Source organism: Alternaria infectoria (genome assembly GCF_024043175.1).
Source record: "Alternaria infectoria strain BMP 0036 chromosome Unknown scaffold_25, whole genome shotgun sequence".
Taxonomy (NCBI): domain Eukaryota; kingdom Fungi; phylum Ascomycota; class Dothideomycetes; order Pleosporales; family Pleosporaceae; genus Alternaria; species Alternaria infectoria.
The window spans coordinates 268093-295753 of record NW_026250714.1 but is presented as its reverse complement, the minus strand read 5'-3'; the positions used below and the strand labels follow the sequence as shown (position 1 = coordinate 295753).

Genomic DNA, 27661 nt, shown 5'->3' with positions numbered 1-27661 from the left:
CCCCTGCGGAGCCAAATGCCGTCCCAGAACTCCAACCGAGCCGCCTCGCCAGGAGCGGGACGCAGACCCGCGTCGATACCCTATGGCATTGCCTGCCTGACATACTCACGTCCATAAGTTCCTGTACCATTGAGAGAAATGCATGTCGCTTTCAGGTGTTCATGTCACACTCAGAACGCAATTAGTTCATACAAAGTGTGCGCAACCCAAAAGCGATATCTTGCTAAACCTCATAGTGTTTACGCCAATGTTCTGGAGCCCAAAATCTTGCGGCCCTCAAGATTCAGATAAGATACACTACCCGGTCATTTGCCTCAGCGGTTAGCCACTTGGACAGCTCGACCCGTGCCACGCCGATCCGCTCAGACAAACCCCGCACATCTGTCTTAATGATTAAGCAGTTCACATAGAGTGGGTCTGGAGTAATCATGAGCTCGAATTCTTGCGTAAGACCCACCAGCTCAATCTTGCCTGCCTCGTCGTCATTGTGAACTAAGTGTGGCCGAATGTCGGAATGTTCCAAGTCATCGCGACATAATAATGCTCCTTCCAGTTCTGAAAACTCCGCGACAGAAGCCTCCATTATGAGGAGCTTATCCAGATCATTCGCCGACAGCTGCAGTGTCTCAAAGTCCGCTGCCTCCCTCTTTAGATCATTGTTTGGTGACAGAATGCTGATCTTGCACAAGTCCTTAATTTCCACATGCTTTCTGCTGGAAAAGAACTCTTGGGAACTTTTATCTTGAGCGTGCGGTCGCCGCCAGCCTAGCCAGGACCAGCTAGGATAGCCGGGTCGTCGTTCCAGTCCTTTAGTCTCAAAGTCAAGACCGTCCAGTATACGGTCTGTAGGTGTGGCCCAGAAGAATTGGGTGCCTTTCTGTTCGAGCCACGCTATAACGCCCGTACACGCTTTGAGAGTATCGGAATCGTACGTAAGCTCAAGTCTGCAGAAGCATTCCACAAAGCACAGGAAGTCAAACTCATCCCTGCTCGCTGGCAAAGACATCCGAGTCAAAGTTATTGCTTGTTTGAGAATCCGCCCACTATAGTCGCAGTCGATGCTCTCGTCAATCCACCCATCTTTACATTGAAAGACCACTCGATTTTCCAAGAAGAACAGACATCGCCTTGAGAATATTTGTTCCTGGAACGTCCAGCCACGCTGAGTCCAGCGTGCGTTCTTCAGCTCAGCTCCCAGTGGTGGCAAAGCTTCCATGAGAGCTATGTTTCCGATGGACACGCGGTGTTGCGACATAGGGCGTGCTATCGACACCCCGCTAAGGCCTGTCCACGATGAATCGGCACAAGCTGCTACAATTGTCATGACAGCTGTATCATAAATCTCCGTCATCTTGTCCAGATGTCGTGGAAGATCTGGCGCGTCCTGAATCAGACAAAGAGCGTCGACCCAGAGATATCGAATGCCGCATCCGATACAAACTTCCATGGCGTCTCTGATCGTTGCTGGTACCTCATCCCACCGTCGCCTCAATGCATTGCGCTTTGACATGGCTTCCACTTCCGTTTGGTGCAACTTCAGTTGTGTAAGGTGAGATGGGCCCCAGACATAGCTTAGGGCAGCGTATTTCGTTGGCAACTGCTTTGATTTCAGGCACATTGCTTTCACATCGATCAGTCGTAGCGTGTCCAAAGTTCTTGTTGTGAAGCGACTCTTCGCGCAATCGAAATGGGAGTCATGCGGGTCCTCCAAACATTTTCTCACCCACAATGATAACCCTTTGATGTTACAGTATGGCGTCAAACGCTCTGGCAACACAGTGATCCATTCGCGACCAGCAGCCGCTTCGATGTAATCAGGCCATGTGTTGGAGTATGATGCTTGGGAGGCTTGTCGATCGATAACCCTTAGAAACACAGCCCCGTGACTATCGCTCAATGCAACCTTGTTGAATTGTACAACCAGATCTTTTTCTGAGGCTGATATGTCGTCTTCCTTTATCTGGCCTCGAATAACGAGTAGAGACACGAAGAAACTACACATCGGGCAAGTCTTCGCAAGTCTGACGGTTTGCAGGGAGCGGACATCCCAGACCGGACGTCTTGAATGGTCTCTGATGACTCCACACGCGTAAGCAGGATATTGTTTGCCAAGAAACACGGTTGAGAAGTCCCATCGTGCGCAATCTGCGCATAAGTCTGCTGATTTCGATATCGTGCCCTTGTCCTCGGAGGTTAGTTGCAGAAGCTTGTCCAGCCATACCTTGATGGTGCGCATCTTCAATAGTCTTCGATAAAGAGCTACAATCCGAGATGCCTAGGTAGCAGATGAACAATGAGATGTTGGAACAATTACAGAGATGCCTGGGAGTGAACAAGAAGGCTGCGCCTACTCTTGAGTAAGACGAGGCTGTGTAGCCAGCCGAGTCTAACTGCCTCGGGCAAGAACGTTCCAGGCCTGCGAACCCAGCCTCATGGATTTCAGCCAGCATCGACAACTCTTCATACACAGGCAAAACATGCGCATTCCAACTCCACAAAGCCGGGCGAACGGGAACCATACGTTTATCCAGTTTCTCTCCCGTTTTTCGCGGGATCGCATTTCCTCCGCGAAACAACACCGATGACGTTCCCGTTGATTTCCCCGGGCCCGATTGGTGGAAATGCATCAACACGAACGTTACAAGCTACCCCAGACCATCTACTCTACCCCAGCGACCATCGGCCCCGAAAAGGAAATGATGGGGTAAAATTCCGATCAATTGTCATCTAGAAGGTAGACGATGTAGGGATGAAGGAGATCAGTTCATGGGTATATAAGTAATGAGCATCCTTCATCGAAACCGGCAGGCAAACCATCAGCAGCTCGAAATTTGCGATTCCATTCAATCTATCTCACAGCGGCAGAGCCAAATAGCATCAAGATGCATCTCCCAATAACCCTCACCTACCTCACCCTCCTCGCCACCGCATCCGCCCTTCCCTCTTCCAAGCCCAAACCCAAACCCAGCGCCCAAAAACCACCCTACTTCCTCCTCGCCGGCGACTCAACAACAGCCGTACAATCCGCAGGCGGCGGCGGCTGGGGCACCGGCTTCCTAACCACAACGCTCCAAAACGGTGCTTCAGGCACAAACTACGGCCACAACGGCGCAACAACCGTGTCTTTCCGGCAAGGCGGCGACTGGGCAACCGTACTATCCTCCGCTCAAAACGTCTCAAGCAAATACACGCCCTACGTTACCATCCAATTCGGGCACAACGACCAGAAACCCGATAAGAATATCAGCGCCGCAGATCTCACAAACAATCTAATTGCGTATGTAAAAGAAGCGCGGGATGTAGGCGCAACGCCCATCCTCGTTACATCCCTAAGCCGACGCAACTACGATGCCGACGGGAAGATCAAACTAAACCTCGCGGATGTGGTGGCCGCGACGAAAGAAGCGGCGAGTAAGAGCGGCGCTGATATCATCGATTTGAATGCGGCGAGTACGGCGTATTTGAATGCGATTGGGGCGGAGAAGGCGCATACGTATAATCTCAAGGCGGACGATAACACGCATTTGAATGCGGAGGGGAGTGTTGTGTTTGGGAATTTGGTGGCGATGTTGCTGGATGATGCGGTGGAGAGCGTGAGGAAGTATGTTAGGCCTGTGTCGGGTGTGCAGGTGGCGCTGCAGAAGGGTGTTTATGTTTTCCCTGCTGTTTGAGAAAGTTAGAGGAGGCTGTCGAGGCTGTCTTGTATACAGCGTTGGAAAAGAATTTGAAGCTTTTGTTGGTTGTTCGAATGAGTAGTGTCGCTGCTGTCTTGTGTGATTTTAGCTGGGTGTGAGCGGAAACTGACGGATTTGACTGGGAGCACGAAAGGAGTAGGAACTGAGAGATAGCATAGGAAGGGCCTCCGCCACAGCCTCCACCCGCTTACATGTTCCCTGACGTGCAAGTAATGGTTGAACGTTGGCTGTGTTATGTCGTATCGTGTCAGGCTCTTTTTGTACAGGTATAATGATACATACCACACTCACATTCCATCCACACACACAGTCCAACCCCCTACTTCCCACCGCCCGTCAAACTCTCCTTAACGTCCTTAACAACCGCCCCAACATCCACCGTCTTCCCATCCACGCCCGCCCTCTCCTGAACCCCTTGTTCAACAACGCCACCCTCTCTATCCACAAACCGCGGCCTATCCTTCCACCCATTCGCATGCATATACCCCGCCGTCACAAACCCGACAAACATGCCACCATAATGACTAGCATGATCCGCAGTCGACGTCCCCTTCTTGAACGATTGGAAGATCTCAAGCGCGATAAAAGCACCCAACAGCATCTTAGGCCAAAACGCCACTTCCTGCTCTTTTACAAAAGGGATTTTGAGTTTCTCTTGATCGGTGAGGAGGCAGTAGAGGACGGAGATGCCCCAGATAGCTGCGGAAGCACCGACGGAATGAGCAGTAATATTTCCGCGGCCGAGATTAGCCCAGTAGAGGGAGAACAAAGTGCCCACGGCGCCAGCGGAGATGTATGTACCCATGAAGGTGCCGCGGCCAACGAGGTCGCAGCATGCGGGGCCGACGAGACATAGCATCATCATGTTGGCGAGGAGATGCTCGTACTGCACGTGGCTGAAGACGTTGAGGACGCTTTGGACGGCGCGCGGGTAGCCGGGGACGTGCATGAAGTAGCGGGTTAGGATGGGCCAGAGGGGCATCACGCGCCATGCTACTGCTATACCGACGTTTATGGCCAGCAGCGCGCCGATGGTGGCGGTTGTGGGGCTGAGGTCGGGGAGGAGGCGGTAGGAGGGCGAGGGCGGGAGGTAGTAGTGGGCGAAACCGTAGCAGATTAGGACTGTGAGGAAGACAAAGGCGGACATGGGGTAGAGACGTTGCGCCTGCGATGGTGTTAGTGATGGTGTCAATCTGAGTAGAGAGGGGATGTGGTGCTTACAAGCGTTGTTTGTGCGAGTAGCTCTTCTTCCGTCTTCGCATCCGTTATTTGAGCTGCCTTGCTGTATTTCTCCATCTCCTCTTTCCTCCGGCTGACTTGTTCGCGACCGAAGACATCGACATAGGCTGTTTGACCGGGCTTCATGAGCTGCGTGCCAGTTGGTGTACGCACGTACTCTCCAGTCGCAAGTTTCTCCTCCATCTCCCTCTCTTGTTGCTCCTTCTCTTCTGCTTTCCGTGTAATCTCTTCTAATCGTTGTCTCCTCTTCTCTTCGATGTTGAGCTCAAACTGACTCTTGCCTGCATGCAGTATGCCAATCTTCCGATTGTCCACTTCCTGTTGTATCCTCTCTGCCTCTTCCTTCTCCATTTGTTCTCGGAATGCGCGAGCGGGGTCTTTGTATTTGGACTCAGTTTCTGGGTCGGCCAGCCACAGCTCGTAGGCTATGCGGTTTGCCTCCTTCTCTGCCCATTCCTCCGCCGCACGCGCCTCATCTATTGGGTACTTTTCTCGTAACCACTCCAGGCCCTTCAATGCCGTATCCCTGCTCACGTGTGTGTATTGTTTCCCCAGATTGTCAACGCCATAGTCGGCGAGCGAGCCTGCTGTCCTTCGGTGGTGTAATATCCGCAGAACATTGTTACCATCATGACCCGATAGCTTTCGCCCAAAGATCCGATGTATCGTTGGTTCGCTGACTGGCCCTTCCGGTAGAGGACCTATCCTGACTGTGCGCTTGCGTGATGAGGGGATGCTCGGGTTCTGCGGGGTGTCTATAACTCTTGCTCGATAGCGGGGCGTGGAGACGAAGGCACGACATTGCGGTCGCGATGATCGATGTCGCTGTATAAGGGCTAATAAAGGCGACCTCAGGGTTGGCTCCGACAACGGTTGTGCAGTGCAGAGTCGCCGCGCGAGCGATGCGCACGTTGGTCGGAGGAGTGACATTGTGAGATGCGCCGGTCCACCACAATTGTCGCACTGGATTGGCGCTGGGTCGCGGCTATCTTCGGATTGTCTTGTTGACAGCCGTAGTTCCTGAGGCCGAGCAATGCATGGTACGCACGTCGTGGGCTATGGTATGCCAAATGCATGATGCGCATCGCCAAAATGTTCCGTCGGCATCTCGGAGATGCACAGACGCTCCCCGTTCACCACTTGCACATGGCACTCACGAGCCAACAGGTGGGGTATCAGTGTGGACAAGATCTTGGATATCAAATGTACATGTTTGTGATCTTATATCGAATCGGTGTTCCATCAAGTCTCCTCCATTGCTCTCATCTTCGCTATCACTCCCATATTCATACCCACGATCAACTTGACCAACTCCCAATCCCCATTCTCTCCCACATTATCCATCACAACAACACCCGTACTTCCGTCACCGCTTTTCACCCTCCTCATTACACCCTCGGCGCTCTCATCTGCGACCTCCGGATGGCGAGGCGTCGTATTTGGAGCCTCTAAGTGATGCCCCTCACAAAGCCACTCTTCCATGCCCCTGTTAACAATCTTGGCGATAGCCCCAGGCCAGCAGGATTTCTTCCAGAAGTTGCTACCAGAGAGAAAGTTGAGATATAAAGGACCTGGTGGTACTGGATTCGTGACATCGGTTGTGATACCAGGAATGGGGTGAACAGCGGCGGCAGAACGCACAAGATGGTCGTTGCAATGCTGTATCTTGGTTGGTATGATGTCCGGTACAAGGACCTCGCAGAAGTCTTGGAGACAAAACGTTGGTGCGGAAGAGTGCGACGGGAAGACGGCGTGGGTTGCGTTGTGCGGCCAGGCTGTTGCGTCTAGCCCGCCATTCTTACAATCTGAACTCGAAGACGAAGCCACAGTCCGGGCTACATTGTACCGCCGTACCAAAACCAGCTTGCTCCTTACAGCTCCCAAGTACGGTATCGCGTTCTCCGTGTACCAATGGCGCGCATGGGGGGTGATGTAGTGCTCCTCTAGGATGCGGGCAAGATGTTCGTCCGTCGCGCTTCCCACACCTTCTCGCTTCAAACTCACCAATACCGTCTCGCTGGGGTTGGCTAAGAGAAAGTCGTAGCATATCTTTAGGATAGGTTCAAGGTACTTCGGTCCTGTCAGACTCACAGGGAATGCGCCGTGGACTAGGTAAAGGTCTTTCTTTGATGCATCCGTCGCGTGTGTTGGCTGTACACGTATGTCCAAGAACCTGATCCCATTTTCTAGCTGTACCTTCACATCGTGGAGCTGGCATCGAACAGATGGGAGGGCGCGATAGTGCGTATGTGCATTGTGCGATCCCGGAATGCTTATAGCTGATAGAGGTAGATCATCTGGTAATGAGCCCATCCATGAAGAGTAGTTTAGAATGCGGTTCGCATGGATCGAGAGATGGGGAACTGGTTTCGATGGGTGAAAGAGGGCTTTGTAGGTTGTTGAAGAATCTGCGGATAGCGGAGTGAACGACTGCGTTGACTTTTGAGTATATGACGGGTGCGTATCAATCCGATGGCGTTCACCATTAGCTGTCTGAATGGTGAGACGGAGCGTTGGATTTGATAGTGTAGGTGCGTTGGACTGCTTCGAGTTTGCAATTGTTAATGTATACGACTCGAAGGGCTGCAAGACAATTTGGAGATCTTGATCGTTGAAGCTTTGTGCATGGCTGCTGAGTTCAGGTGAAGTGGGTGCCGCGGATGGGGTGCTTTGAGCACCGAGGAAGTACCCGCTTGCTTTGGACTGGAGCGTATTTGGGTCCTCAAATCGCTCGACACGCTGGATGGAGAGGGTGGTAGGCGTCAAATTTCGAACGGTTAGCGGTGAAGCCATGACCGATAAGTCCAGCTCTTTGTTACTGCAATATCCTGCAAGGGTAGGATTTGGGATCTCTCAAGACACGTCAGCGTGTAGAGATGTTGACAAGGTTGAGGTGTCGACCGAAGCTATTCCAGGTGAATGACTTTGTTGCGGGACTGGTGAATGCGGAAAGATGCCGTCTCGAACAAAGGGTAAACCTTTGTCTCGCCAGGGTGTAGATGCTTGAACAATGAAAGGTTGAGAAATGGTCGTCAGCCAACGTGCACAGGCCGAATCAAGTGCCAAGGCGCCAGTCTTAAGAAGGCGCGCAAGGGAGGCGCAATTCCAGGGCACAGAGGTTCATTTGCAGGTATAAGAGAGAAAGGTGCAGCTATACACTGATAGTTCGTTCAAGTTCCAGTTATCGCAAACATCGATAGATTGTCTCAACACCAGGTAATAATAAATATATCGCATTTGTCACGAATATCAACGAAGGCCTAAGCCTTAACTATCATCGGAACCACTACACTACGCTGAATAAGGACGCCAAAGCGTCCGACCTGCCTCTACCAGGGGTTCATCTGGGTATCATGCAGCCAAAAGGTAAGATATGCATGTCCAACAACGAGAAAAGTACTGGTACAACTAACACCTCAACTGTACACTTGTAAACCCGCAAACGCCTCTCATGCAATGCACCGCGCAGATAGATACGGCGTCTGTCTGGAAAAGGAAGCCCGCCAACGCCGAGAAATGCAGTTCGCTAGCAGAGAAGGTGATTCATGTTTTTGGGTACCGGGCCGGTTGGGCTTTCAATGATGTGCCGCTGTGCGCTGCCCGAGGATGAAGGACGAGAATCGCTCGTAGACGACGTCGCATGCGCGTATGCCATCTCCTCCTGAATTTGAGCACTGGGTGTACGGTCCTTTGTAGGTGTGAAGCTTTCTATCGGTGGTCGCTTCGGTGAGTGGTTGTTGCGGCTATCTGCACTCGAAACAGGCTGGAACACAAAGTCTGACTTTATCTTGGTCAGTCTTGCTGGCTTCCTGGGGGTCGATGGAGTCCGTCGCTTCTCGATGTGAATCGTGTCGCTGGCATTCTCCTTCGGATTGAGCCGAGTTTGCTCGTTAAACTTTGACTCGATAACGGTAAGGGCCGGATCAGATGCTTTGGCCAGAGGCTTGCCTGTAGCTTTGGCGCCGCCCTTGGTAGCCTTGAAGACGTTGTTGATAGCGGGAGCCTCTTTCTTCGGCTCCTTCTTGCCCGCCTTGCTCTTGCTTGCTGCTGTTGCCTTCTTTGGCTGTGCTTTCGGCTTCTTTGCGGGTGCTTTGGTTGCGGGCTTGCCGAACAGATCCATCTGCCCGTCTGCCTTGGCGTCTGCCTTCCTCTTCGTGCCCTTCTTAGACGGTGTGTCTGGTTCCGCTTTGTTAAAAGATAGTGGCAGTATGCGAGGGCTTTGTCCAGGTGTAAGCTGGCCTGCATTGCGTAGGACACCAGGCTTTCGAGGGGTTCCGATGATGACCTCTGCTCTTTGCTTCTCCCTGACCTTGTTGAGATCCTCTTCTGTGACTGTCTTATAGTCCATCGGGTCGTCCCATCGTCGCATATTGGCATGGCGCGCGACTTCATCGCAAGGACCTTTGACTACTAGGTCCCACTTGTCCTCGAGATCTTTGCCCATCGGCTCCGGATCGTTGTTCAGCCAGACCGTGACTCCATCCTTCCGGTCGCGAACGATATTGCACATCTCGCGGGCGATGCGACGCACACCGGGGACCTTCAACGTGGTGCCAGCCACGATAACAGCGTCTGGTCTCATGCGCATGTCATAGGATGCACAAGAGCCGATCGACTCATCATCAGGATTATGTTCGTTGTAGAGAACCATACGAGGACGCAGGCGGCCAATGCCGTGGCTGCGCTTGTCTGCGACTTGGCGGATCTCGTCGTTCTCCACACAGCTTGGGCAGGGTGGTGGGCTAGGCCCGTTGAACTGCTCGGCGTCGAAGGGCTCTACCTTCTGGCACTTAGAACACACCATGTAATCCAGACCACCATGTACTTGGACAGTCTTGGGCCAAGGCCCTTTCTTCGGCAGAGGCACCGTTGTGCTCAGAGGGGGTAGTGACGTGTCTATGCCGTCGACGTTCTGGGTGTAAAGCCGCATGAGGCGCCCTTCTTGGGCTAGGGTCGCGAGAAGATGGTGGAAGGCGGTGGGCTGCGCAGATTTCGTGTGCTGGGACAGGGTGCGCACCATGTCGTGAAATGTCGACGTGGACGTGTCATCCTGGTAAACAGACGCGTCGAAGAGGTCCTTGCCGGAGGACTTGAGCTTGTGCTCCTTCTTGAGCGTGTTGAAGAGGCCAGTAGCTGATCGGAAATCGGGAATGCCTGCCGAAACCGAAATGCCTGCACCTGCTATAACCACAATCTTGCGCTTCTTGTGCAGAACGCTCAGCAAGCGTTGCAGCTGTGGTAGCTCGTCTTGTTCGACGTCGGACCTGGAGAGGTCAAGGTATTCTGCCGTGCGCTCCTTGGGCTCTGCCGTCTTCCTCCTCTTTACTGGACGCGGGTTGTCGTCGTTGCTGGACGGGGGAGAAGGCATGTCTTCGGGCGCGGGTGACGTCTTGGCGGATGAGCGTCGCGAGGAGGATGGGGACATGTATGCGCGACGTTGAGCGAAGGATTTGTTAAGCTCAGCCGGTGGAGTGGGCGACCGAGAAAGAATAGAGAGATCTGAATCCGAAATCTCGGTCAAGGGCGAGCTGGGCTCGTTGTTTAGCGCGTTGTAAGCCATGGTGAAGGAGCGCCGTGGGGATTGTGGGGTGGACAGCAACAGGCAGTGACAGCCGTGTGTCGCGAGGGAGGTTCAATGTCGAACGCAAGGCGCCTGGCGGCTTTCAGGGACCCGGCGCGTCTAGTACCCTAAGATTCTTTGTGGCTTGAACAAGACGGTGGGATTCCGCATTAATTTCTGGGTATTTGCTCGAGATATGCCGCGTACGGAGAGTGTGTGGAGATCGTGATTGTGTGGAGGGCGTAGGTTGGGGGCTGTCGGTCGTCGCTGCCGTGCTGCCGCTGCTGCCGTTTTGGTCCCCTTCGAGAACCGTCAGATCGGGAAGGTACGCTAGATCATTGTGACGCTTCGTGAAGGCGCGTGAACAATAGGGCAGGCAGGCGCGCGTCTGGAATAGACGCGTTTGTGGGCGGTGGTGAAGGGGGGTGGGAGGGTGCAGAGGTTGGCGGTGGATGCGATGACGGGCGAGCGCTGGTTGACCTGGACAACCATGGGCGCCGGGTAGGTCTGCCAAGAACAGAACCTAAACACTCGACCTGTTTACGTTTGCGGCATGTCTGTGCTGGGCCGAACATGGCATTATCTGAACGCCAGCATCATTGAAGTAGTAGGCGTGCAAGAAGCATGTTAAGCCGTGTACATAGAGTGCGACAGCGAGCTCTGAAGCAAGTCTTCGCTCGTCATGCTTCCCACTGGACGGCACGATGCCATGTTCTTCGTGACAGCCACAGCGCATGCAACCCCTCCCAGGTTCATAGAGATCGGCGCGATGCGCTTATTTGACCGTTGGAGTCCCGGTGTCGCATAAGCATCCTGAGCTTATTGCAATATATTCTGAGCTCTTGCGATAACCTCCATCAGCATTCTGGGAAGGATGACTGCCCAGGATGACGATTGTGCGCGAAGCTCTCACGAACAGCACACCAGATGGAACCGCGCTAGTCATCGTTAGCTGCATCGCTTACTGCCGCAACTGATCCCAGACAACCGGGGCGCAGCCTCATCAACCCTCGACCCTCTCCACGTCCGTCTCTGTCTTGAATTTCGTGCCTCATTTCCTTGTATTCTCTGTGATACCCGACGATTCGCTCGTCATCTGTTCGTGTTTGTCTAGTGCGAATTTCTTGGCGGGGTTGTTTCCCACCTCTTGTTCTCTCGACTGATCTCACCTCTCAGCCGACCCGCCGCCGAGCGCAGCTATCTCACCACAATGGACGGCGCAAGTTATAACATGGATGTGGATGATCTCTTCGGAGACTCAGAACATGTCAATATACAGTCTATCAACACGACACCGCCAGTGAAAGGGCTCGACGGGCGCATCGATGAGCTAGCGTCTAGCGGCTGCTGCCAGTAAGTGAGTCTTGGGTAAGTCTGCCAGCTCCACTAACAGGTAATAGAAAGATATCATGGTCCAAGAATGGCTGTGTTGCGTACATAAGTCCCGACGGCTACTCTGTCCACCTGAAGATTTTTTCGCGAGATCCTGAATCTGGCAAATGGGATCTCGGAAGAAACGTCCCTCTCGAATTCCCACAGGGCCGCGAGATCTTTCGTTTGACCCATCTTTCATGGAGTCATCTGGGCAACGATCTCGCTGTCATGGACGAAGCAGGTCGAGTAATGGTCTTCTCATGCGCCATGGCCTTGGACCGCATGCATTTCACCAGAGCGGAAGTAGCTCATCCAGAGTCCGAAGTAGATGGTGTGGTAGGCATGCATTGGCTTGCGATCCTACCCTATGCGCAAAAGGTAAGTTCTTTCAGATTCTTATAATTCTGATTCTAATGTCCATCTAGAATCTCATTGCTTGGTCAGCTTCGCAAGAAAAAGGCAAATGGAAGTGGAATATCAAACAGCACATGTTCAACAATGCGCACCATCCTGTAGAAGGCAAAGCATGCTTCATATATCTGAAGAGACATGGCGAGCTCAAGCTTCGCTTCCAGCAGATTGACAACAGTTGGCAAGAAGTCTCCGCTCAATTAGGGCCTATGATCTCAACGAAGGAGTCCTTCACACACGCAGCCTTTACGTCGAACAACGGTACGGCTTTCTGTACGCTTTGATGCTACCAAATTAACATCTTCTAGATAACACCCTTCTACTGGCTGCCTACGACGTCAAGAGGCGGTTGCATTTATATCGCATTGAGACAATCTGGAATGTACCAACCGACAAGCGTAGCCAGAACGCCGGTCCATTCGAGAAGCCAACCATCCAAGTCTCATTGATCGCTTTGGAAGATGATTGCAACCCCGTTGAGCTTGCGAATGACGACCTGGGCGACGGCACAGCATCAAGAGGTGCGGCTGCCGCTCAACTAACACATCTCAACTTCCTTCCCGTTACGCCCGAGCAAGATGACGGCTCGGTGCCCACCATCCAAGCCATATTCTGCAAGCCACCGAATCCGATCTCGTATGATCTGAACCCGCAAGAAACGCGGTACAGCATCATCGTCAAATGGCAGGTGCATCAAGAGCAACACAGCCAGCTGCATTCCAGCCTCGATCAGGTGACATCAAAGAAGAAGAGCGTAAGCTCGGTATCTGCACAGAACACGTTCCTTCTAAAGAGACAGCCTGACTTCTCGTTGCATGCTGTTGCATTAGGGTTCTACCCGATATGGTACAGCATGCTCCTGGCATTCACGTACAGTGATGGGGCTATCGAGTTCAGGAAGCGATCGACCATGGAGATAGTCATGCCAGATGGCAATACTGACACTGTGAACTCGCTATTACAAGCTGGTTTCGTCTTCCAGCACGCCGAACCCTCGCTCCACGTCGCCCTATCACCCAACCACTGCTTAGCGGTATGTATGCAACTGGATGGTAGCCCAAAGCTGCGCTCTATGGAGTACTCCCACGGCACCCTCTCATCAGACGATGATGATCCCCGCCATGCCGCCGCTCTCGCAGCACTTATTCTACAGTCTTCGTCTGCAGCAAACCAATACTATTCCAGCGACGACATCTTCGCTCTTGTCAGCTCCCTCAGCGACAAGCGCAAGCACGATTTCATCAATCTGCTCTTCGAAGGACTCCAAGTCAACATCGACTGTGGCGTAGACGACACATCAAGCAACCACTTCCTTCTCCTCGGCCGCAGCCCCTTCTTTGTAAAGACGCTCTCAGCCATGAACATCCTCGGCCTCCAAGGCAACATCGACCGTTCTCTGAGCAGCAAGATGGCCTGGCAACTCATCAACATCAGATTTGTCACGCAAACCCTGACCACCATCGTCCGCCTCCACGGCGACCCATCGAAGAGCAACCTCCGACCCGAAGCCGTCCCCCAAATGATCGGAACCTGCAGATGGACAATGCACTTCATGGCCTACATCCTAGATGATCTCTTCGCCCTCGGCCGCGCCCTATCCGACATACCCCCAGCAGACCTCACGCGTCCCGTCCTTGAGGCCAAAATCCGTGAGCTCAACAAACCCGCGCTCCTCCTCATCCTGTCCGCCTTCCCCCGCGCCATGATGAAACTCTGGTTCCAACCTATTGCGTGGCTCTCGCGCAGCGCAGCAGCCTACGTCACGCTGCCCAATTCCGCAGCCGGGAACCCAAATGCACCGCCGCAAACACCTGAAGCGAAGAAACTATATGCTCCTCTTTATGCTGCTATAACAGAACTCCCGTTCGATTACCGCTACTACGAACAGCTGCTCAGCGAGACGCAGAGCCACGTCCGCGGCACGTACAAGCAGCGTAACCTAACAGACATGCAACGCAACAGCATCGAGCGCGAACTGCTCCTCGGGAAAATCCCAGACATCCTCTTCCCTGTCGCTAAACGCCTCGTTACGGATTACCTCTGGAAGAGCACGACGCAGCAAGTTTGTCTCGCGGATAAGCTCGACATGGGTAGACTCATGTTCTTCGATACCACGTGGTTAGGCTTCACGGACTCAAAGCGCGCAAGGTATTGGCACGACACGCATGTGGTGGATGTGTGTCAGAAGATGATTATTCGGGGGACGGGCACGTGGACGCATCCTGTGGGCTCGGCGACGGGTGGCGGGAATCGCAGTAGGAGTGATAGTATTCAGAGTGCGGGGGCGAACGGAGAGGGCAGGAGGAAGAAGAATTTGCTCAAGCAGTGTACGAGGTGTGGTGCTTGTATGGAGGATGTTGTGCCGGGGTTGCCGGGTTACACTCCTGCGCACTCTCAGTACTTGCTGGGGTTGAGTAAGCACTGTGTCTGTGGGAATAGCTGGATGCTTGTTGAGACGAAGGGTAAGGCGAAGTAGGTAGACTGGCAGAGGGGTGTGAAGGAGCTGAACGAAGGCTTCTACTGATTAGTCTTCCAATTTGCGCAACACATTATAATATAAGAGTAGTTAGATATCACAGCATGGGAAAAAGTTGATTTGTTCGTGATCATGTTTATTCTCATTCATTCAGCGCAGTCTAGCTGCTTTTCATAGCTCATCATAAGACGCGCATGTAGATCATGAACACATACACACATAACCAAGACCCATCAAGCTGTCTATGCCTTTGCGGCACCAGCCTTGATGAGGAGAATATCACCATCCTCGACAACGTAGTCCTTGCCCTTAGTCATGATCTTGCCCTTTGCCTTGCAAGTGGCTTCATCACCCTCTTCCCTCAGTGTCGCGTAGTTGTACACGATTGCCTGAATGAAGGTCTTCTCAAAGTCACCGTGGATGACACCAGCAGCTTGTGGCGCCTTGGTGCCGGTCCTTATTGTCCACTGTCGGACTTCGTCAGTACCGGTTGTGAAGAAGCTACCAAGTTGAAGGGCCTTGCGCATGACCTGGATGGCCTTGGGCAGCGCCGACTTGGTACCGAGGTTCTTGAGCTCTTCGGCAGCCTCCTCGTCAGACATGACCGCGATGCGCTCCTCGAGTTGTACGGAGATGGGGATGATTGGGTCACCGGGGGCGTTGGTCTTGACCCATTCAGCGATCTTGGGGAGATGCTTGTTCTTCTGGCGGATGTAGTCCTTCTCGCTCAGGTTGACAAGAGTGACGACGGGCTTGGCGGAGAGGAGGAAGAGAGGGTTGATATGCTCGACCTAGCAAACTGTTAGTACAAGCTTGCGAAAGGTATTCCATGTAGGTAACGAGGTTGGGGTGTTGTTGATCAGAGAAGGACTTCACTTCAGAATAGCCCAGCGTTAATGGGCCATCAGAGAGCTGGGATTATAGAGCAATCGCTCTTTGTCATCTTGTAACAGGGTGTGCAGGGAAAGGAAGTGAGATGTACATACCTCTTTGGGCGACCAGTTGCCTTTCCGGACATCCTTGCCATCCTTGAGCATCTCGAGGACCTTCTCAACTGTGGCTTGCTCCTCCTTGAGCTTCTTCATCTCCAGACTCTGACCGCCTCTCCTTGTCTCCTTGACAAGCGCAGCGTGTGCCTTCTCGGTGAACTCAATGTCCTTCAGGCGCAGCTCCTCGGCGATGATGTCCAAGTCACGGATGGGGTCGACGTCACCCTCAACGTGGATAATCTCGGCATCGTCGAAGCATCGGACGACCTGGAAGATGGCATCGACGGCGCGGATGTGCGACAAGAAGGCGTTACCGAGACCAGCACCAGTGGAAGCACCGCGCGTGAGACCAGCGATATCGTAGATGGTCAAGTGGGCAGGTACGACCGACTTGGGCTTGTAGTGCTCCACTAGCCAGTCGAAGCGCTCATCTGGGACGATGACGCGCGACTCTTCTGGGTCGATGGTGGCATATGGGAAGTTGGCGGGGTTACCAAGAGAGCACTTGGTGATGGCTTGGAAGAGCGTCGACTTGCCGACGTTTGCTAGGCCAACCTGGCAATCACTGTTAATGTGAGAACGCGACAAGACCAGCTAGGTAGGGCTCTCACTCACGATACCAGTCTTCAAGTTGTTTCCCGGCCTGCCGAGCGGGAGCTTCTCCTCCTTGACTTGCTTCTTGGGAGGCATCTTTTTCTTCTTGGGCGCGGACGCGTAGGTGCGAGCTGCAGTGAAGGAAAGGAAAAATTTGGTGGGGGAAGATGAAGAGTGCAAAGAGGCTGGGAAAAAGCAGGCAGTGCTTGCTGCCGGGTTGTAAAAAGTGGGTATCAGAGAAGAGAAAGAAAAGGTAAGAGGCCTGGTGGGGGGCGTGATGAAATAGAGGGGTGGGAGAGCTACCTAGCAGCCGCTCTCCTGCGTTTCCTGGGTTAATTGACGGTGCAGCGAGTCCAATCGAATTTTCTTAAGTTTATGTGGCTAGGGCGGCGTCCGTGCAGCGCTTGCTCGAAGCAGCAAGCGCCGAAGCCGCGTCTCCAGCTGTGCTCGAGCGCCAAACCGGCGGCCATGGCTACAACGACCTCCATCTCCATCTGCTCCCCCACACCTGTCCCTCCGCATATTACTCCCAGGGCTGGCCCCATTCACTGACCTCCGCCCTGCCGTCATTGTACCACTACCTCGTACCACTCATCGTCCCTTAACAGCGTCCATGATACCCCACCCTTCTTATTCGGTACCGACGTAGAGACCTACCCCAATACATACCACACTCGATTGTACATACATTACTACAACCATAGACAATGTCATCCTCTACCCGTCCCAAACCGTCGCGCAAAAGTTCCAGCCAACATAGGACCACGCTGTCGCTGCAGAGAACCGAAGTCTCCATACACGTATATGACCTGTTACCGCCCGGCAAGGTCGCAACCGTACTCTGGGCAATCGGTAGCTCGCTCCTTCACACGGGTGTTGTTATTGGCGACAGGGAATATGCATATGGCGGACATGACCGGCGAGACTTGACAGGCGTGTACTGGACGAAGCCTGGGCAAGAACCACCGGGTGGCACGTTCAAGCAGGCGATCTTACATGGCTTCTCTTTCCGACCTGAAGAAGAACTAGAGGCTATCATACAAGAGGTATGCAGGAACATGTATATTCAGAAACTTGACTAATGCATTACAGGCCTCACACGAGTTTCAAGGAACATCGTACAACCTCCTCACGAAGAACTGCAACCACTTCACGTCCTACCTCTGCGAGAGGCTCACGGGTCGCCCAGCGCCGAGCTATCTGAATCGTGCCGCTAGCATCGGCGTCGCTCTACCATGCGTTGTACCACGGGAATGGATAGCGCCACCGGATTATGATACTGCTGATGGAGAGTTGCTTGACGAAGAATTCGAAGACGAAGGAGCGTCGATGCTACGTCATGATCGAGAACGAGAACGCCATCGGACAACTGAGGAAGCAAGGGGCTGGGAAAACGCGGGCTATTCTGCTGGAAGTAGTCGTGGTGATCAAGGAAGCGCAAGAGGGCCTATTAGGTATGAGGCTGGAAATCTTGCACCCAGGCTTGTCAACATCGCGGAAACGGATTCTAGTGGTCGGACTATTCCACCCGCTGAAAGGGCACCACTGCCGAAAAATCTGACATGACTCTTGAATTGGTCTGATATGCCCTGGCCACCATACACTGCTCTTGTGATGCATGCCCAAGTGCTCATAGCCTCTACCCATGACGCCTGGTGAACCCCACTATCATCGTACACTTCGTCTGATTTCCATCCCCACATGCTCGACAAGCAGTCTCTAACCCAGTCTCCTCGGCTTCTTACTCCTTGTACCACCAAACTTCAATCTCGTCGAGTCGGCCAGCTTCACAATCAGCGGCCGTATCCTCTTTCCCTCAGCACCCAATATCGCCTTTGTGACTGCCTCCCTGCCTGCGCCAAACCCTCTGTATATCAACTCCAACTTCTGAATCTGCGGCAGCAAGCCCTTGTCCTGGATTCGGTTCATGAGGAAGGCGGCCAATTGATAGGCTGCATCGTATGTTCCGCGCCCCGCTTTCCTGAAGCCGATGTTCCCGCAAGATACCGAGATCAGTGGGTTTCGGTTTGGCTGTGTCAGACACAGGTGTGTGTTGTGCTTGGTGGCGTAAACGTGGAGTTTGTGTTTGTCGTCTTCGTCCCATTCGCGCGACGCAAGGTTCTTGAAAGAAGGGTCGTTTGGGTTTTGGCCGGGTATCATGTTGTATGGATTGGGGGCCGCGCCACTAAAGTTCTCATCTACATTGCTGAGCAGCTGGTCGAGACTCTTCTCAGGCCTCTTGCGGAAGGAGGGAGGAGTTGCAGCGAGGACTCGTGTGCTGTGCGAAAACGGTCGCAGGGATTGCGTGTGTCGACATGATGAGCGAATTGAGCATGTGAGGGATCGAAACGTCTGTAGAGTTGTGTTGCTGGCCATTTTGAAGGCGGTAGATGCCCCGATTGAGGTTCGGGGATGCAGCGATTTGCTAGAAAGTCGCAGAAGGTTGCGAGTCTGGCTTGGCATTCGGAAAAAGATGGCGATGCTTCTCACCCACCTTCGCCGCGCCCACCTTCCAACGCTCACTGCTTGGGCCGGTCCTACTTCAATTTAATACCCAGATCCAATTGCCTTCAAGTCCAGAGCATGAGGCCCCAAACAGCAAACACATTTGCCGCCACTGCGCGATGGAGCATACAACCCGCCGCTGCTACGCCTGCAAGCGCATACGGAAGGGCTGCAGCGTATAGACGGATATCAACCCTACCAAGAACATCGCAAGTCTCCTCCGCACGCACGTCACTACCTTCCACATCCACACCCTCCTCCCAAGGCTTCCTCCGCAGCGAATTCTTGCCCCAAGATGTCCTCTTCCGCACGTCATCCGCATACGCCCGCCACTTCTCTTCTCGGCCCGCCTTACACGAGCAAGCGCAAAAGCAAAAAGATGTAAAGGACGAAGACCATAGCACCACCAAATCTACAGCCTCCGAGGGTAGCACCTCAGAACAGGCTGCGAGTGACCAGGCAAAGAAAGAGGGCGAGGAAGCCAAGGACAAGAAGGAAGGAGAGGAGGACGCTGGTGAACAGAAGGAGGGCGAAGAGGGCCAGAAGAAAGAGAAGAAGGATGCGCCCCCGCCTCCGCCCCACGGCGACAAGACACCATGGCAGGTCTTCACCGAGACCTTGAAGCAAGAGTTCCAGGCCTCCAAGGACTGGAACGAGGGTACAAAGCAGTTGGGTGGTGCGCTGCACGACTTCCAGCAGAACCCAAACGTACAAAAGGCTGGCCAGATCTCTGAGGCTGCCAAGACAAAGACCACGGAGGCATTGAAGGCGACGGCATCAGCCGTCGGTCACGGCGCGGCGTGGACATGGGACACTATGCCCGTCAAGGGTGTTCGTGCTGCTGCGAGGGTCACTGGTACCGGACTTGAATACGCAACTCGGCCAGTGCGACAGACCAAGGCCTTCCAAGCTGTGAAGGAAACAATCGACGATGACAGCTCGTCAAGATACGGCGGTTGGGTCGAGAAGGAAGAGCGCAGGAAGAGGCGTGAGCTTCGCGAGCTCAACGAACTCCAGCGAACTGGCGGCAAACCCTTGGGCCCAATGGAGGAGGACCCAAAGTAAGACATTCTCTCAGACGTTCGCGACCATTGACTAACAACTAGTAGTGCCGGCACAAACGTCACCCTTCACAAGGACGCCAAGTACAAGGAAGTCTGGAGAGAATGGAAGGACAACTCCAAACTCGCTCAAGGCTTCTTCAACATGAAGACCGTCTACAGGGAGTCCGACAACGCCATCATCGAGACCGCTCGCAGTATCTCCGACCGCATCACTGGCTTCTTCGCCGAAAACGAGACGGCCATGGTCATCAAGAGATTCAGGGAGATGGATCCCAATTTCCAAATGGAGCCCTTCTTGACCGAGATGCGCGAATACATCCTCCCAGAAGTCCTGGACGCATACGTCAAGGGCGATATTGCCGTCCTGAAGGAGTGGCTATCAGCAGCGCAATACTCAGTATACGCAGCGCTGATGCAACAATACCAGGCCGCTGGCCTGAAATCTGACGGAAAGATTGTCGACATCCGTGGTGTCGATGTCCTGAACGCGAAACTGCTGGAGCCAGGAGAGATCCCCGTCTTCATCCTTACCTGCAGAACACAAGAAGTGCACGTCTACCGCAACGCCAAGTCCGGAGAACTGGCCTCCGGTATGGACGACAAGGTCCAGCAAGTCACATACGCCATTGGTGTCACCAGGATACCAGAAGACGTCAACAACCCCGAGACACGAGGATGGAGGTTGATCGAACTGCAGAAGAGTGCCAGGGATTACTACTGAGCGAGTCGCCACTAATCTCTTTTTTCTTCCCTCTGCGTTCCACCCTGTACGATTACGCTACCTTCTCACCGCACCTTAATGTTGGTGGTCATGTTCTTGCTGCATCTTTGGCGTCCAAAAAGACAGTTGTTGCTCTGTTTTTGTAGTCTCCGGTCCCTATACGGGTTTGCTATGTTTCGTCACCTGGGTCATGGAAGTGGATAGACGGACGCCGTAGATGAGTATGGCGTTCTACATGACGCACTTCTCTACTCTGTATGTATAGTATGATGACTTGATGGATTGGTGGAGTGGAAATACCACGTGTAAAGCAAGTGGAACAAGTTTCCAAGGACAGAACTGAGAGAATCAAAACTCAGTTCACACATGATACATCGTCTCAAGCTATTTTCATCGTGATGTACAGTTCCTGATGTAGACTGCGAGGTTTCCTTGAGTCGACAGCATACATGGGCGGGCATCGACGCCAACCCGTTCAACGTAAAGGGGCACCTACGCCATAAGCTAATTCATCATCGTCGGCCGAAGTACGCACCAAGAGATGCAAGTACACTCCATGACAAAACCCATGAATAGTCCCCATCTTGGCGACTATTGTCCCAAATTTCCCTCGCCCTTGCAGCCAACAACATCCCACCCTCTGAACCTCGGCACTTCCTATTCCGCAGCGTCCGAGCTCAGGGACCGAACGCGCGCATGCGCGGAACCTCCGACTGTACTACCAAACCGTGCTCACCGCCGACTTACCCTCTAGCCTAGCCAGAAAAAAAGTCTCTGCCGCGAGATTCTAGGCGCTGACTACGTAAGTATGATATCCGCAAGGTCTGCCTTATCTGGGCATGTGGGTCGCAGCAGAGTGTTAGGTTTCGGGGCATACAGAGCATTGGCCCCGCTGCGCGAAGTCCGCCCGGGTTGTATAAAAGGACAGAGAGGGCCGGCTGGGGGTGGGTTGGAAGATAGGATACGAAGTATTAGGTGGACGAGTAGTGTTTGTAAGTTTATTCCAATTCCCGTCTCAATTCGACATCTATGTCTGAAAGTTATGGAAGACTCGAGAAAGAAGAATTTAGTAAACTAACACTTCCATAGCAGCAGAGCAATCGCAAACCGCACAACACACATCACCGCCTCCACCACCACCCAATTCCTCCTCCCAAAAACCCAAACGACCAATCTACATCCGCCTCCCCATCGCCCTCGCTCTCACCCTCCTCACACTCACCAGCGGCTTCGTAATCGCCGGTTTCCCCGCCATGGCCTCCCTCCAAGACCTCGCGAACCCGCCCACCGACGCCGAAACCCTCGAACTCTTTCAGCCCAGCACAGAAGCCATTGCCGAGATAGAACGAAGCATATTCGAGCATCCCCTAACAAAGTCGTTATTGGAGGACCCAAAATACATTGCCTCAAGGCCGCATCTCAAGATACCAGAGGGACTTCGGGCACAGAATTTGACGGGAGGCACACTCCTCGGCCCTGACAAAATCGCCGTCCCCCCAATCCAATTCAGCACAGCCGACGGCTCTGAATTCGTATCTTTGCAGTACCTCGGTGAAGCGCTATGCGGCCACCCCGGTATCGTCCACGGCGGCCTGCTAGCCACACTTCTCGACGAAGGACTAGCACGATGCTGCTTCCCCGCGCTGCCGAATAAAGTGGGTGTGACGGCGAGTTTGAAGATCGATTACAAGGCGCCGTGTATGGCGGGGCAGATTGTGGTTCTACGGGCGGAAACAACGAAGGTGGAGGGCAGGAAGGCGTGGGTTAAGGGCCGGTTGATGACGCTGGGGAGTGAGGAGAAGGAGGGTGTTGTGCTTACGGAGGCGGAGGCGCTGTTTATTGAGCCGAGGCAGGCGGCGCAGATGAAGAGGGTTGTTAATTAGAGGGTGTGGTTTTGGAGGCGTTATATGAGATGGGAAGGTTGGTGGTTTGTGGAGCGATAGACTTTTAGACTTTGGACATGGGAAGGTACTCGTAGAGAAGGGTGTGTGAGATCGCATCGTTGAGATATCTCTCGTCTCTCGGGCGATATCTCAACGATGCGATCTCACACGCTCTTCTCTACGAATACTTGTTTTTGATGCTTGGTCAAGATGTAATGATTAGGACATGGCAGACAGTTTGCTTCTAGTGTCCATGTCCATGTGAAGATCCAGAGCGAACGAGGTTGGATGGGCTTACCATGCAAGCTGGCTGTACACTTGGCCACTGGAACCAGACACCTCACTTATGATATAGTTCAAGCATGAACACATTCCCTTCACAAATACAATCATCACAGGCAGACAAAATAATTTGGTACGACACTCGCTTCTTTCATTAAAGTATTAACGTCCGATCCAATCCACCATTTCAGCCACCACGTCAACAATAGACGTTTCCCTCGCACCAGCAACCCAGCACATCCAGGGTCAAGCCAGTCCAACAACCTTCTTCCCTCCCTCCCTCTCACCCAACTTCCCCACTCGACAAGCGAGCTACATACAACAATTCGGAGAACCAAGACAGCGAGGAGATCTTTCCAACCATCTTGCACGACGACGCCATTTCAAAACAAGCAAAAACATATCCAGACCCGTAGATCTGAGACAACAACAACAACAATGACGATCATCAACAAGATACTGCGATTTCCAAAGATACATTTGGACACAGACCAAGTTGAAAAGTATGTGGAAAAAAGAGATATTGGGAAACGAGGTTTGGTGGGAAAAGAAAAGAGTGTATGAGAAAAGAAAGTGGTGGTTTGGGAGTGTGGGGTAAGAGGTGGGCGTTCTATTTACAACTGAGACTCCTTCGTTTCGAGAGGAGAGAGTAGAGGGAGGTAGGTAGGTAGGTGGTGATCGAGGTAATGGGTTGACGCGCTGTGAGGAGGTTGGCGTCGGGTATCTGTAGCGACTGAATGCCAAAAGCTGACATCGGCTTTTCGCAGCTAGCGTTTGGTGAACAAGGGGGATTTGGAAAGAGACGCCCGGCGCTGATGAATGCTATGCTCGAGAAAGAAAGATCTGCTGTACAGGGTGGTGATGATGCGTTCGCTAAGTGATGCTGCTTTTCGAGGGAGAGAGAGGATGGAGGTGATGTGTATGGTCGAGGTAGAGGCGGGTGGGAGCATGGGCTCATTATAGGCGTGACAAGGCTAAGTTCAAACTCGAGGGCTTTTATCTGCTTTGGCCGAGGTTCAGCCATGACATGTCGGATTGCTCCTTTCCGTTGCCTTGGTTCGGACCCGGGCCGGGGAAGAGGGTTGCTGAGCTCTCGTGTCCGACTTTGGGTGGTGGGTAGAAGGAGTTGAACTTAGGGCTTGGTAGCGCCGCCTCAGCCTTGCCTCCTTGTGCACCACCGGGACCACCTGGGAACACTGTTGCTGTGCTCTCGCGGTCTTGTGGGAGACCGAGACGTGGTGGCACGGGGTACATCGAGCTGAACTTGCTCTTGGGCATCTCCTCTGTGGGTGCGGGTGGTGCGTTGCCTGATGGGAACATGGTGAACGTGCTGTCTCGCATGTCGGGAACCGTGGATGGGTTGTCGCCTTGGCCGGGGTAGAAGGAGGAGAAGTTGCTCTTGGGGTAGAACGAATCGGTGCCGTCGGGGTAATATGAGCTAGCGCCATCGTACTTGTTAGAGTCGATGACCATGCTACCAGTGTACTGACTGCTCGTCCGTCGGTCATCGCCCACTGGAGTCCAGCTTTGTACGGGGTGGCGTAGATAGTGATCACCGTCGTGACTGAGAGCAGATACTGTGCTGGCATTTGAGTTGGCGCGAGCAAGCTCTGCTTGCATGGGCTGAACACCATGTGGAATGACACTGTTGGGGGTTCCAAGCGTTGGACTTCCACTGGCGACTCGGCTTAGACGCTGCCCGTCGTTGAACTTGGGGATCTCTAATGGAGCGATATGTTGTGATGGACGCGAGCTGTACATGCGCGAGTTGGTGTATTGTGACTGGCTGGCCGTGCTTGTTCGGTCTGACGCGAAGGTAGAACGGTCAGCAGGTGGTGCACTAGCGAGGTTTGTAGCTTCGTTGTTGGCGAAGTACCGACTCCAGCCTGAGCTACGTGCTCTTGGTGCAGGCTTGTTCCGGCTAGAGTTCTGACGAACCATGGGCTCGACAGGCTCTGGCTTGAGGTCAAACTTGGCAAGCTCGTAGGGCTCGTTGTAGCCTTCGGAGTAGCCAAGCGGACTGCTCTTCTTCACAAGTCCTGCTGTGCTAGCATCGCTCGCAACATTCTTCTTGTGGCCGTTGTTGCTACCGCGTCCTTGGATGATGGCAAGCGATGTAACAGAGTCATTGTTGTGTTTTGGCTGGTAAGTCACGACAGCTCCACCTGCCTCCTTCATGAAAGCAGCGCCACGGTCGGCAAAGCTCATGCGGTCGTTCTTCTCGATGTAACCTGGGTTCTGCTTGCTCTTGTTCTTCCTGTACTTGAGACAGAACAGAATGAGAATCAAGATAGCAGCAATGCCGAAAATCGTACCGAGTGTAGCGCCAAGTACGGTCAACATCTTTCCCTTATTGCTAGGGGGAGCCGGTGGTGGACCGACTGCTTCTGTGGTGCTGGCGCTGGGCGTCGCTGATACGGATGCAGTCGCGGTCGGTGTCGATGATGCGCTTGAAGATGATATCGAGTTCACTAGGATCTCTTGTCCAGAGAACAGCGCTGTCGCGTTCATCCATGCGTTCTCCTTTGCGTCGAAGACAGCAATGGGCTCATCGGGATTGCCTCCGCTTGCAACGGTGGTGCCATCCTCGCCCTGTGCTAACGAGTAACCGTTCCGTGTAACTGTCGGTGCGAGTGTGTCGTTGTACTTTGACCAGTCATCGATGACTACTCGCTTCACCTTGTCCCCACCGGCAAGAGTTCCCGGGGCTGCGGGCGATCCGTCCTTGTTCACGAGGAGGATTCGTTCCACGGCGTTTGGTGTTACACTCATGTCGAACTTCTCCAGAGCGATCCTTCCGTCTTTGTTGGAGACTATTGAGCATTTGACAGCATCGGCGTTAACGATCGGTTGTTCAAGGCTGACGCCGAGATCCTTCCACCCTGATGCTTCGCTGAACTTCCATACCGCAGTGTTAGTAGCGCCACCACCGACTAATATCGCAGAGTTGGCGTCCGAGTTCATCAGCATGGGCTTCACGGAGAGTGGCGCGCCGGACGGCGGCATACTCGATACCGAGTAGGGCTCGACAGTGGACATTAGGAAGGATTCCGACGACGGGCCGTTGTCCCCCTCTGTCTGCGACCCTGCGTAGACGAGAATCTTCTGCGAGTCTTGAAGGTAGACAGCGTCATGGTTGACGCGATTTTGTGTGTTCCAGCTCTCAGACCGTTGCCAGTCCCACTTCTTCTTGGAGAATGTGTAGTGCATCAGTCCGGGGTAGTTCCACGTCGAAGCGGTCTCGTTGACGCGTCCTCCAACAATGAACAGCTTAGCAGCTGCGGCATCCCCCTTGGGCACTGCCTTCACGCATTGCGCTCCGGTAAGCGATATGTCCATAGGCAGCGCCTTCCATTCTGCCCCCTCTTCAAGCTTTAGCGATTGAAATCCAGATGGCGAATATACGTAAAGCGTGTTCTCGTAGATGATTGAGCAGTGCTCACTCAGCGGGTATACGGGCTTTGGGAGAGCCATGGTGATATGGATCGTGTGTTAGATCCGGTAAGAATAGCGAACGTGATGTGAGTTTATCCTCGACTTGAGACGTAAAGCAATAGACTGATTATAATTCCACTCGACTTCGCATGACTAGGTGTAAGGTCCAAGGATTATTAGTTGTCCGAAGATGGAGGTTGGTTGACCGCGCGTTCGGAAGGCGAATGCGACGACTGAAGGATACAATTGGCTCGTAAAGACAATCGTAATCGTCTATAGTGCGACAAAGCGTCAGTATGGTCCAGCAAGTAATGGTCGTGTCGAACGTACTCGAATCCAAGACAGATGTCGAGACCGAGCGCGACAGTATGTTCGATCTGGCGAAGCACGGCGATGGATTGATCCGACTAGTGCAAAGGGAGCGACGGGGCAACCCTCTCTCAAAGAGGCGAAGAGGTATACGAAGGGTAGGGCGAAATGAGAGGCAGCACAGCTCAGCGGTGTGCGGGAGTCGAGATGGAAAGCCGTCTAGGTGAGGCTGTTCAGGCACACGGAGGCTGAAGCTGGGGAGAGACAGGTGAGCCTGAGCGAGAGGGAGACGTCCAACCGGCCGCTGAGAGGGTCCGTTCGCGCTCACGGTCGTGCAAGGGCAGCCATCGGGTGGGCTTGGGCATCTCCCAAATGGCCTAAGCGGCGACGGCACGAGCGAGGGTGTGACCATGCACACGAAGAGTGTCAGGGGCAAATGGTGAGACAAACCAATGACGTCCCGCCGCTGTCGTCGTTATTCGCCAGTGCCCCTGGCCTTAACCAAGAGTATTTAGCGTTTATTTTAGCCAAGAGACATGCTTGCAGCGAGGAAACAGCCCCAGTGTCGGAACATGTCCCTGGGTTTCTGTGCAACCGCAGCACCAGCAGAATCTGCACCGTGAGGATGTTGAGAGCTGCGGGGTCAACGGCGAACAGTACCCGGCGCCATCGAACGCTGCATTATTGCATTCGAATACATGATGGCATCACTTCGCCCCGACTTTCGCTGCTGCGGTGCCGATCTTGTCGCTCGTTGTGCATCCCACGCTCTTTGCGCATGAAACTCCCAGGCTCGACACAGCAAGGGTTCTGATCATTTCCGCTCCTTCGACCACTTCACGAATCAAGACAGACCGCTCCTCTCCTGGCCTCTTTCTGCTCGCCTGTCGCACGCCATTCCACGATCGGATGATATGCTCCGGAGTAGAAAGACTTAAAAGAAGGTTCCGAGGACTCGACCTCAGTGCTCGCACTCTCGTATGCCTAAAAACGTGTGCAGCCGTATATGCATGCACGTAAAGTAGTACCTATCGATAGTGCGCGTCCGGGCGACGTCCCCGGAAGCTATGGCGAACAGTTTGGCGGCGCTGGGCAGACTGTGCACTTTGTGCACTCTCCTAGCC

The 27661-nt window shown here is 53.5% G+C and overlaps 10 protein-coding genes across 10 annotated transcripts; 5 read left to right on the top strand and 5 right to left on the bottom strand.

Annotated features, from left to right (window-relative positions):
• Positions 1–2882: 2882 nt before the first annotated feature.
• On the top strand, positions 2883–3671 carry J4E92_009627 (uncharacterized protein; the record flags this gene model as incomplete). Its single annotated transcript, XM_051500971.1, has 1 exon — positions 2883–3671. One exon carries the CDS (start codon positions 2883–2885, stop codon positions 3669–3671), a length of 789 nt encoding a protein of 262 aa, XP_051348914.1.
• A 343-nt stretch (positions 3672–4014) lies between these two features.
• On the bottom strand, positions 4015–5864 carry J4E92_009626 (uncharacterized protein; the record flags this gene model as incomplete). Its single annotated transcript, XM_051500970.1, has 2 exons — positions 4015–4860; positions 4917–5864. 2 exons carry the CDS (start codon positions 5862–5864, stop codon positions 4015–4017), a joined length of 1794 nt encoding a protein of 597 aa, XP_051348913.1.
• A 2596-nt stretch (positions 5865–8460) lies between these two features.
• On the bottom strand, positions 8461–10494 carry J4E92_009625 (uncharacterized protein; the record flags this gene model as incomplete). Its single annotated transcript, XM_051500969.1, has 1 exon — positions 8461–10494. The coding sequence occupies one exon, from the start codon at positions 10492–10494 to the stop codon at positions 8461–8463; it is 2034 nt and encodes a 677-aa protein (XP_051348912.1).
• Positions 10495–11704: 1210 nt separating this feature from the next.
• Positions 11705–14755, top strand: J4E92_009624 (uncharacterized protein; the record flags this gene model as incomplete). The annotated part of the gene is made up of 4 exons (XM_051500968.1): positions 11705–11847; positions 11895–12246; positions 12294–12540; positions 12588–14755. The coding sequence occupies 4 exons, from the start codon at positions 11705–11707 to the stop codon at positions 14753–14755; spliced, it is 2910 nt and encodes a 969-aa protein (XP_051348911.1).
• A 242-nt stretch (positions 14756–14997) lies between these two features.
• Positions 14998–16434, bottom strand: OLA1 (Obg-like ATPase; the record flags this gene model as incomplete). Its single annotated transcript, XM_051500967.1, has 3 exons — positions 14998–15546; positions 15742–16299; positions 16360–16434. 3 exons carry the CDS (start codon positions 16432–16434, stop codon positions 14998–15000), a joined length of 1182 nt encoding a protein of 393 aa, XP_051348910.1.
• Positions 16435–17045: 611 nt separating this feature from the next.
• Positions 17046–17904, top strand: J4E92_009622 (uncharacterized protein; the record flags this gene model as incomplete). Its single annotated transcript, XM_051500966.1, has 2 exons — positions 17046–17384; positions 17431–17904. The coding sequence occupies 2 exons, from the start codon at positions 17046–17048 to the stop codon at positions 17902–17904; spliced, it is 813 nt and encodes a 270-aa protein (XP_051348909.1).
• A 153-nt stretch (positions 17905–18057) lies between these two features.
• J4E92_009621 (uncharacterized protein) lies at positions 18058–18714 on the bottom strand (the record flags this gene model as incomplete). Its single annotated transcript, XM_051500965.1, has 1 exon — positions 18058–18714. One exon carries the CDS (start codon positions 18712–18714, stop codon positions 18058–18060), a length of 657 nt encoding a protein of 218 aa, XP_051348908.1.
• Positions 18715–18921: 207 nt separating this feature from the next.
• Positions 18922–20628, top strand: J4E92_009620 (uncharacterized protein; the record flags this gene model as incomplete). Its single annotated transcript, XM_051500964.1, has 2 exons — positions 18922–19904; positions 19953–20628. The coding sequence occupies 2 exons, from the start codon at positions 18922–18924 to the stop codon at positions 20626–20628; spliced, it is 1659 nt and encodes a 552-aa protein (XP_051348907.1).
• A 568-nt stretch (positions 20629–21196) lies between these two features.
• Positions 21197–22511, top strand: J4E92_009619 (uncharacterized protein; the record flags this gene model as incomplete). The annotated part of the gene is made up of 2 exons (XM_051500963.1): positions 21197–21203; positions 21718–22511. The coding sequence occupies 2 exons, from the start codon at positions 21197–21199 to the stop codon at positions 22509–22511; spliced, it is 801 nt and encodes a 266-aa protein (XP_051348906.1).
• Positions 22512–23789: 1278 nt separating this feature from the next.
• Positions 23790–26267, bottom strand: J4E92_009618 (uncharacterized protein; the record flags this gene model as incomplete). Its single annotated transcript, XM_051500962.1, has 1 exon — positions 23790–26267. The coding sequence occupies one exon, from the start codon at positions 26265–26267 to the stop codon at positions 23790–23792; it is 2478 nt and encodes an 825-aa protein (XP_051348905.1).
• Between the last annotated feature and the right edge of the window lie 1394 nt (positions 26268–27661).